The sequence below is a fragment of the Panulirus ornatus genome, chromosome 29, assembly GCF_036320965.1.
Source record: "Panulirus ornatus isolate Po-2019 chromosome 29, ASM3632096v1, whole genome shotgun sequence".
Lineage (NCBI taxonomy): Eukaryota > Metazoa > Arthropoda > Malacostraca > Decapoda > Palinuridae > Panulirus > Panulirus ornatus.
This window is the reverse complement of record NC_092252.1, coordinates 15,793,664-15,803,702: the sequence shown is the minus strand read 5'-3', so window position 1 is coordinate 15,803,702 and position 10,039 is coordinate 15,793,664. Positions and strand designations below refer to the sequence as shown.

Sequence of the window (10,039 nt, the reverse complement as noted above, 5' to 3'; positions counted from 1 at the left end):
CCACCAGCGCTGTATCATCAGCGAACAACAACTGACTCACTTCCCAAGCTCTCTCATCCCCAACAGACTTCATACTTGCCCCTCTTTCCAGGACTCTTGCATTTACCTCCCTAACAACCCCATCCATAAACAAATTAAACAACCATGGAGACATCACACACCCCTGCCGCAAACCTACATTCGCTGAGAACCAATCACTTTCCTTTCTTCCTACACGTACACATGCCTTACATCCTCGATAAAAACTTTTCACTGCTTCTAACAACTTGCCTCCCACACCATATATTCTTAATACCTTCCACAGAGCATCTCTGTCAACTCTATCATATGCCTTCTCCAGATCCATAAATGCTACATACAAATCCATTTGCTTTTCTAAGTATTTCTCACATACATTCTTCAAAGCAAACACCTGATCCACACATCCTCTACCACTTCTGAAACCGCACTGCTCTTCCCCAATCTGATGCTCTGTACATGCCTTCACCCTCTCAATCAATACCCTCCCATATAATTTACCAGGAATACTCAACAAACTTATACCTCTGTAATTTGAGCACTCACTCTTATCCCCTTTGCCTTTGTACAATGGCACTATGCACGCATTCCGCCAATCCTCAGGCACCTCACCATGAGTCATACATACATTAAATAACCTTACCAACCAGTCAACAATACAGTCACCCCCTTTTTTAATAAATTCCACTGCAATACCATCCAAACCTGCTGCCTTGCCGGCTTTCATCTTCCGCAAAGCTTTTACTACCTCTTCTCTGTTTACCAAATCATTTTCCCTAACCCTCTCACTTTGCACACCACCTCGACCAAAACACCCTATATCTGCCACTCTGTCATCAGACACATTCAACAAACCTTCAAAATACTCATTCCATCTCCTTCTCACATCACCACTACTTGTTATCACCTCCCCATTTACGCCCTTCACTGAAGTTCCCATTTGCTCCCTTGTCTTACGCACCCTATTTACCTCCTTCCAGAACATCTTTTTATTCTCCCTAAAATTTAATGATACTCTCTCACCCCAACTCTCATTTGCCCTTTTTTTCACCTCTTGCACCTTTCTCTTGACCTCCTGTCTCTTTCTTTTATACTTCTCCCACTCAATTGCATTTTTTCCCTGCAAAAATCGTCCAAATGCCTCTCTCTTCTCTTTCACTAATACTCTTACTTCTTCATCCCACCACTCACTACCCTTTCTAAACATCCCACCTCCCACTCTTCTCATGCCACAAGCATCTTTTGCGCAATCCATCACTGATTCCCTAAATACATCCCATTCCTCCCCCACTCCCCTTACTTCCATTGTTCTCACCTTTTTCCATTCTGTACACAGTCTCTCCTGGTACTTCCACACACAGGTCTCCTTCCCAAGCTCACTTACTCTCACCACCTTCTTCACCCCAACATTCACTCCTCTTTTCTGAAAACCCATACTAATCTTCACCTTAGCCTCCACAAGATAATGATCAGACATATATATATCAGATGTCTGGTCTGATATATATATATATATATATATATATATATATATATATATATATATATATATATATATATATATATATATATATATATATATATATATATTAGAGCATTGGTTCCCAAGGGTGGGGTAGGGGGGTTGGAGTCATGGCCTCCCCTTGGCGGGGTTGGATTTGGCAATTTCAGAGACGTCATAACGTCAGTATTGCAGACGAAATGTGGAATATTTCCTTGAGAGAGGCTGGAGGATTTTTTTTTTTTTTTTAATAGGATATGATTGTATTCATCTACTTGAGTATGCCAAGAGAGTTTGTGGAAAGACAGTTTTCTGCAGCGTGATCTACCATGTCCCCTCGGTGATGAACAAAATCCAAAATCTGTACCATTCAACCCCCAACGATTTCACAAACCCTTGTTTTCTTTTGCATCGACTTTGAAAGACTTTCAAGTGTATGAATGTTATTGTCCTCTCGTTGATTTTTGTAGGTATTGGAAATTATAAGTGATAATGTAATAATGAACTGCTTGGAGAGAGAGAGAGAGAGAGAGAGAGAGAGAGAGAGAGAGAGAGAGAGAGAGAGAGAGAGAGAGAGACAGAGAGAGAGACAGAGAGAGAGAGAGAGAGAGAGAGAGAGAGAGAGAGAGAGAGAGAGAGAGAGAGAGAGAGAGAGAGAGAGAGAGAGAGAGAGATGATGATGACCACAGTGGAGCGTTGTTTTGGAGTCTCAGGGAGTTGGTACCATGATCGCAGTCATGTGAAGAAGTGGAATGACTCGAAAAAATTTGGAAATCATTGTTGTAGAATATGGCCGACTGCGATTTTGAAACTTCTATTATTGTAATGTGGAAATAAGTCATGGTGCTGAATCTTTGAATATTGTTGCTTGTCATGGACAGATGATGGACTGCATTCTGAGGTAATATTATAGACTCGATAATCTTTGGAACCTTTGGTTTACAACGGAAGATAATAGAGCGCAACTGTACGTATTGATTGTTTAAAGATCCTGCCTGCTGTTAGCGTCATGGCAACAACGGACGCGCAGCCGCATTCTCGTATATTTGAGCTAACAAACTCTCGAATTTGACCTTAGTCAGCACAAAGTGTCATCGACGATTCCGTAATGATGACAGGGCAGCAGAAAAGACATTGGTCGCTCCAGCTGTTGGTGTCGTAAAGTTTTCGTCGCGATTGGTGCAGGTGTCTGTGGGATTACCTGAGGCGATGGTGCCACATATTCTTTTAACCCTCTTATTTATAGTCGTTTTCTGATATCATGCATCAATATGACTAGTCCAGGAATGTTTAGATTATTTCAAAAGACATTTGGATACTCTCTTCTTCAGCTGAGGGCATGATATGTCCAAACTTTGTAATGTTTATGTATGACCAATGCACCTTACTCCAGCGCAAGCCAGCGCCTGCCAGTATTGGGTAGTCGGTGTAGAAGGAGAGACGTCGAGCTTTTCCCTCCCGCGTTTCGTCAGTGAAAAAGCGTAGTTACATCGCTAGGGCTAAATGTACTTATATTTCTTGTAACGTTTAAGTGGTACTCAAGATGTCTTCTGCAGTGAGTGATATACAAGAGAGGATCAAATCAAATCTGTTTGTGAGCATGAGGAAAAGAAAAGACAAGCTGGAGACATGCAGCTTGGAAAGGAAGACGGACAGGAAGAAGTCGGACGACAACTATTTCACTATGAGGCGACAGCGATGGGTAAGTTGTTAATATCGTTTCCCAGGGTTTGTGCTGCACTTGAGCAGCCTACCTGATCGTGTCTAGTGACTTTCTGTAGACCTTATACGTTTTTTGCATGTACATGGCGTATTTGGGCACGCGCACCTGTCTGAGGCTGCTGTCTGTGTGACTACAGTAACACCTAAGACTAAAGACTTGGTACATATATGCAAGGTTAAGAGGAGGGAAAACACGACTCTCCCTTGTCAAATATAATAATCACACATTAGAGATGGGGCTTTAGGAATATAATACTCCTCCCCGTACTGAACTTAGTGGGTAATCACATTTAAAAGGATTAACGCGAAGTATATGAATGATTCCATGTTTTAACTTTTTACTACAAAATACGAGTAACCCTAAAAGATGACTTCGATATAGCTGTATCCTGTACGTTTATTATGATTAAGATGTAGTTAACTCACCAAAAAGAGTAGTTTTTGCTATTATTATCCAAAAATGGAATTTTAGACAGATAGTCCTTTGTCGTTGGTCCAGCCCAGTCACCACTCCATAAAAAGACTCAGTCTGTCTGTGAGTACTGCAGCTGGTTGAATACCGGCAGCTTGCCAGATTACATATGATATTTTGACATCCTTCACATACAGTATTAAAGATTTACTCTCGAAATATTGTTTAATGCGACTTGTTTATACCTTTAAACTTTCGGTATTACCAACACTGGACATGGATATCATGACCTCTAAATGTTATTGTCACGTGAAGGGTGTGGGTTCTAGCCTTTAAATATCACCAATGCGGGAAATGAAGGGCGTGGCCTTAAAGTGTTACTTTATGTGCTGGCTTCCCTCAGGCTTGAAGGTGCTAGTCTTGTGTACAACCACTTGGCGATGTACAGTGGGTTTGTCGTGTTATTCCTCTTGACTACCCTACTGCAAACCATAGGTTCACTTCTCATGTCATTGACTAGGCAGATTGACAAGTGTATTCATAGAACTGAGCATTTTGTTGAGTTAGCTGAGTTCTGGTTTAGGAAGCAGAGTCTTACCGCCATATAACTCACCAATAGGGTTGATTGTACATAAAATAATCACTCATGGGTTTGAATTATCACCTTAGTAGTTTCCTGGTTTAATTTCCAAAAGAAGGAACGGAGAAGGGGGCCAAGGAAGATATTCCCTCTAAGATTCAGTCCTCTGTCCTTTGCGCTACCTCACTGACGCGGGAGATGGCGAATATGTATGAAAAAAGCCATATATATATATATATATATATATATATATATATATATATATATATATATATATATATATATATATATAGTTAGTCTTTGTTTCCAATCACTGATTGAAGACATACAGGCAGTAATATACAAACCCTAATACACTATCAGTACTTCTGAGATAAAACCAAACACTTGACCATGAGTTGGACAGCAGACAGCTAGCTTATGGCCCCTGTCTGTATGTGGGTAGAATAGGCTAATATGTTACCTGTATATAGATGGACGTATCGATGCTGTAATACTAATACGGAACTGCGATAAGTTTTGGGTAGGCATATGTAGATTAGCTGGATTCATAGATTATTTGTCACAATCATAGGCTTAACTTTCTCTCGCCTGTATAATACTGTGAACCAGATTTCATTTTGCATATTTGTTGATTAACTTTGTGGCGGATGGCCTGGATATCAAATAGTTCCTGTTGCTGTCCTGTTGAGCCTGGAACTCTGCTGTGAATACTAAGTGGCTAGTAATGACATGTATTTACATATCTATCAGTCAATATGTACCTTACATTGATTTTAGGGATCCTTATCTACATCGGCTAGGTTTAGGACCAAGCTGTAGTGTTCGTTTATCATTCAGGCAGTTTGAGGAACCTGTAGGTGGACTTGTGAAGTGTCTCGTTGCTTCATAGGTAATTCTGTATGGTGTGGTCCATGATATTTCTAATGCTTGTGGGGAGTGATTACTATTTGTGTTACGGAAAGAGAGAGTTTTCCAGTCGTGTTGCCCATGTCTCAGCCATGTGTATATGTACCATGTCTTTATTCCTATGTATGTATGCGGGGACACACACACACACACACACACACACACACACACACACACACACACACACACCGGCCTAAGGAGGGAGTAATGGTTTCGGAGCCCAGATGTTTATGACACCTTTTTGATTTTAATTGTGTTATTATAAAGTCTTCCATAAGTGTTGTGCATGCAGGTAATGGTTTCATAAGAACATCAAGAAGTGAGGACACTGGAAGAGGCCTGTTGGCCCATGTTAGGCAGGTCCTGAGTCTGTCCACCAACCGCTTGAACCCATAAACACGTCATCCAACCTTCGTTTAAAGGTACCTAAAGACCTAACTTCCACGACTGTACTTGACAGCTTGTTCCATAGATTTACTACCCTATTCCCGAACTAGTAGTTACCTTCGTCCGTCCTGAATCTATTTTTTTTCTAATTTAAACCCATTATTTCTTGTCCTATCTGGTGGCGCCATTCTAAGGACTTTATTCATGTTACCTTTGTCAACGCCCTTCGTTTATTTAAAGACTTAAATCATATCCCCTCTAGCCCTCCTCCTCTTAAGTGAGTGTAAATTCAATCTTTTTAGACTTTCTTCATAACTGAGGTTTCTAATTCCAGGGATCATTTTTGTCATTCGCCTTTGTGTTCTCTTTAAACGATCTATATCAACTGCATAGTATATAGCCCAAAACTATCGCGTATGGTCTCACCAACGCAAGATAAAGTTGCAATAATACTCGTAGAGTTTTATTGCTAACAGTCCTATGAATGAACCCTCACATCCTATTAGTCTTATTACACAATGATACATTGTTGCTGCGGCTTAAGGTCCTTGCTCACCAGTACTCCTAAATCTCTTTCGCATTGTGTTTTACCAATAGCAATATTGCCCAATATGTAATCAGTGTTCCTGTCTTTACCCACATTAAGTGCCTTGCATTTATCCATGTTGAATTCCATTTTCCCATGTACCCGCCCATTCTGATAATCTATTTAAGTCCCTCTACAAATTCACTGAATTTTCATCCGAGTCAAATACGGTCCCTATTTTTATATCATCGGCAAGTTTACTTTTTATGTCGCTGGTTATTCCTATATCCAAATCGTTAGTATATATGATGAACAAGAGCGGTCCCAAGACTGACCCTTGAGGAACACCACTGGCTACACTGCCCCAGTCCGATGTAACTCCGTTGATGAAGACCCTCTGTTTTCTGTCAGTGAGCCACGACCTAATCCAATTAAATACACAAACCCCAATGCCGTGTGCCGCTATTTTTTCAAGCAGATGCTCATGAGGTACTCTGTCAAAAGCCTTGATTAACCTTAACCCTGATCAACAGTTTAGAATTTATTAAAGAAAGAGAGAATGTTACTGAGACATGATTTCCCTTTTGTGAACCCATGTTAAGAGTCACTCATCAGACCATGATTCTCCAAGTGTTCCCATATTTTGTCCGCTATAATTGACTCGAGAAATCTTTCCACAATAGATATCAAGCTGATAGGACGATAATTGGAGGCAGTAGCTCTATCTCCTTTCTTAAAAAATGGGAACGACATTTGCTGTCCTCCAATGCTTAGGAACTACACCTGATTCCAGAGACTGCTTAAGCACATTTAAAAGCGGAACATTTGGTTCTCCTTACATTCTTTCAAGACCCTCGCATCAATACCATCTGGCCCAGGACTCTTGTTTGACTTTTCATCGTTCTGTTTGTTTCAAAATATCAAATGTATTTCGTGTGCAGTAGAATGGAGATAATGCCTCCTGTGATTTTCCATCTATAAGTTTATTTACCTTAAGGGGTTTCGCTTGCTATGAGCGATTTCTGTCGTTCTCCGTAATTCTGAAATTTGACGAAGTGAGCCCAGAGCCACATGCGTAGTGAGAGTGTATGTGGTGATGAGAAGTATCATTAACACCTAAAGAAGGTGTTGAAGATATTTCGGTTGGTGGATGTAGTAACTTGACGTTGACGGCCTTAATGGCCCTGGCAGTTTGATGGGCCTAAAGCCCAGAAACAACCAACAGACTTAGTGCTGGATTTATTTATCTTTTTCCTTTTTCGAAAGACGTTTTCTCTCACCTTGAGAAATATCGTTAGCACAGTATTCAAGTCTGGAGAGTAATATGACCTTGAAGAATGTCATTATTAGCTCTATTCTTATTTTTTTCCCTGTCATTCTGACATTCCCCAATGCACAAGTGTGAGATATATGATATCTGCAGAGAGTTGTGGAAGGTAGAGTTTCAACCTTCCAGTCAGGAATCATTTCTCATCATTGAACAGGACCTGATTAATCAACACCGAATTTGATATGTGCTTTGCATACGTGGAGTGAGAGCTGCCAGAATTATGAACTGATATGGACCACGTAATGGAGTTTTAAGACTCTAGAGTTTATTCTTGTATGGTAGATCATTAGGCTTGCTATAGGTTTATATTTTGGTTTGTATTTTCTTTATTTCTATAGCAAATGCATTGATTACTTGGTCGCTATAAACGTGTGCTGTCAAGTTTTTAAGTGACAATCTTAAAAAAAAAAGATTCAATAGTATCCATTGTTTTTGTTTTTTGAAAAGGGTAATTTAAGTATACATGATGTAATTGTGTGACATTTTTTTAATACAAATTCATAATTCTTTTTTGTAGTAAAATATTGAACGTTCTCACAAATGCAAATTTTTTATATTCATTTATCCAGTCTAGAAGGGCAATAGAATCTATGAAACTGGGTCTCTTGAAAAATCCTGCTTTTTAAGGCACCAATGGATTCTAGAATGGTAGGGAGGCACAGCTCCCCAAAGGCAGAGAACCACTGCTTTAGGACAAAAGTACTACAGAAGAAGGCCCATATAGAGATATAGAGAGCGTGTATGGGCTTAGTATCATCATGAACACCTGAGGAAGATGTTCATGATATTTAGACAGGTGTATAACTTGCCCAAACGGCCTCCCTGACCCAGGCAGTCGATAGGCTTAAAGCCCAAATGATATTAACCAGCTAACGACCTGCAGAACTTATTTAACTTTGCTGAAGAGTTACGCTCCCACCTACACAGACAGCTCAAAGTAGCCTGACTGATCAGGGAGACATCAGGGAGGAAGTTTGGTATCCCAGAGCGATCTCTCGAGGCAGACGCATGGCTTCACGACCAACGTCAACTGGACGAAGCAAATTTTAAGATTTGCACTAAAGTAATTCTAGTGCGGAAGAGGAGGAGAAGCGGCAGCAGTGCATCAAGACGAGCTGTGCTGACGCGAAGGAAAGCAACAAGAACTGGTCTTCCTTACCCAGCTCTTCTTCCTTATCCTTATGTAGTCCCCCCCTCGAAAAAAGAACACGAAAGGTTTATGGAAAAAAAAAACTGGTTTATCTTGTTTGTCTAAGATGATTCCGTATCTCTCTCTCTCTCTCTCTCTCTCTCTCTCTCTCTCTCTCTCTCTCTCTCTCTCTCTCTCTCTCTCTCTCTCCAAGAAGCCATAGTACGTTTGGGTCGGTATTAGGTTGGGTGTGGCTTCTTCGTGTAGTTCCGCCACCTGGTGACCAGACACAATGTGATTTGCGAGTTAAAACTAAATATATACATTGTGAAACCCGTAGGTAGATGGTTTCCGCCATTCTAGATCCGGACACTGTTAACGAGATTACTGTCGTTGATGTGTTTAGGTTACAGGGATTCCCTCCCGCGGCACAAAGGGGTAGCCCCTCGTAGATTCTTAACAATGTTAAGTGGGTGATGACCCATTAATGTCGTCTGCATTGGATGAATGGTTTCCCTCCCTCTCGAAGTAGCAGTTTCTTCCCAGTATCGTATAATGCGATGTTCGCATACCTCTGGCAATTTGTAGATTATTCCGCTACTTTTGTAGAGTTTCGTGTTCTCTTTGTTATATACGATAACAGGTTGTTCTACTTGCTACACTGACCTCACTACTCAAGTTCTTTTTTTTTCTTTTTTTAGCTTGTTCTGTTCTCACATAACCTCTAAGTGATTTTCTCTGTTAAACTAGACGTGCTAACTTCATACAATAAGCTCCGTCAAATTCTGTATATTTTTCTCCTCAAAGCGAAAGTTCTGACTTCTATTATGTCAAGAGATTTGTCTCTTATCATTCAAGGATTCCACGTCTCCATGGCGCACTCACGCACACAGGGGGTGAGGAGAGTTTGACCCTCTCCAGTGTACGTGACCCATGGAAATGTATTCGCCCGCGGGACGAAGGATGGATCCTTTGAAAAGCCCTGTTGATACTTGTATGTTGTGTGGGCAAATCTTCTAAATGACTCAGTTACTCTCTGTCGAAAACTTACCCTCCCCCCCAAAAAAAAGAGAAAAAAATAATGAATAATAATTGACTGCGCTATTTCGGACATGGCCAAGTGGCCTAACAGGCTTCCGTGGTGTTATGGTTTGCGTCGCTGCTGAGTCTGATTCACCAGTGTTCGAATCGTGGATACAGCTGTGTGCCCAAAGTCAACTCAGCTATTCATTTGCTCCTAAGGGCTGGTCAGTGAATTAGCTGCCTGTTATAGGCTTATATATATATATATATATATATATATATATATATGATACAGCGCTGGTGGCGGATTCATGTGAGAAACTGCAGAAGCTGGTGACGGAGTTTGGTAAAGTGTGTGGAAGAAGAAAGTTAAGAGTAAATGTCAATAAGAGCAAGGTTATTAGGTACAGTAGGGTTGAGGGTCAAGTCAATTGGGAGGTGAGTTTGAATGGTGAGAGGCTGGAGGAAGTGAAATGTTTTAGATATCTGGGAGTGGATCTGT

The 10,039-nt window shown here is 40.7% G+C and overlaps 1 protein-coding gene across 1 annotated transcript in view; it reads left to right on the top strand.

The window, feature by feature from the left end:
• The first annotated feature begins 2,926 nt into the window (after positions 1-2,926).
• The window catches only part of Rhp (GTP-Rho-binding protein rhophilin), a 117,317-nt gene continuing 110,204 nt past the window's right edge, over positions 2,927-10,039 (top strand). The window contains exon 1 of the mRNA XM_071679304.1: positions 2,927-3,221. Coding sequence (XP_071535405.1) covers positions 3,063-3,221 — 159 coding nt within the window. The 5' untranslated portion in view covers positions 2,927-3,062. The remainder of the gene's footprint in view (positions 3,222-10,039) is intronic.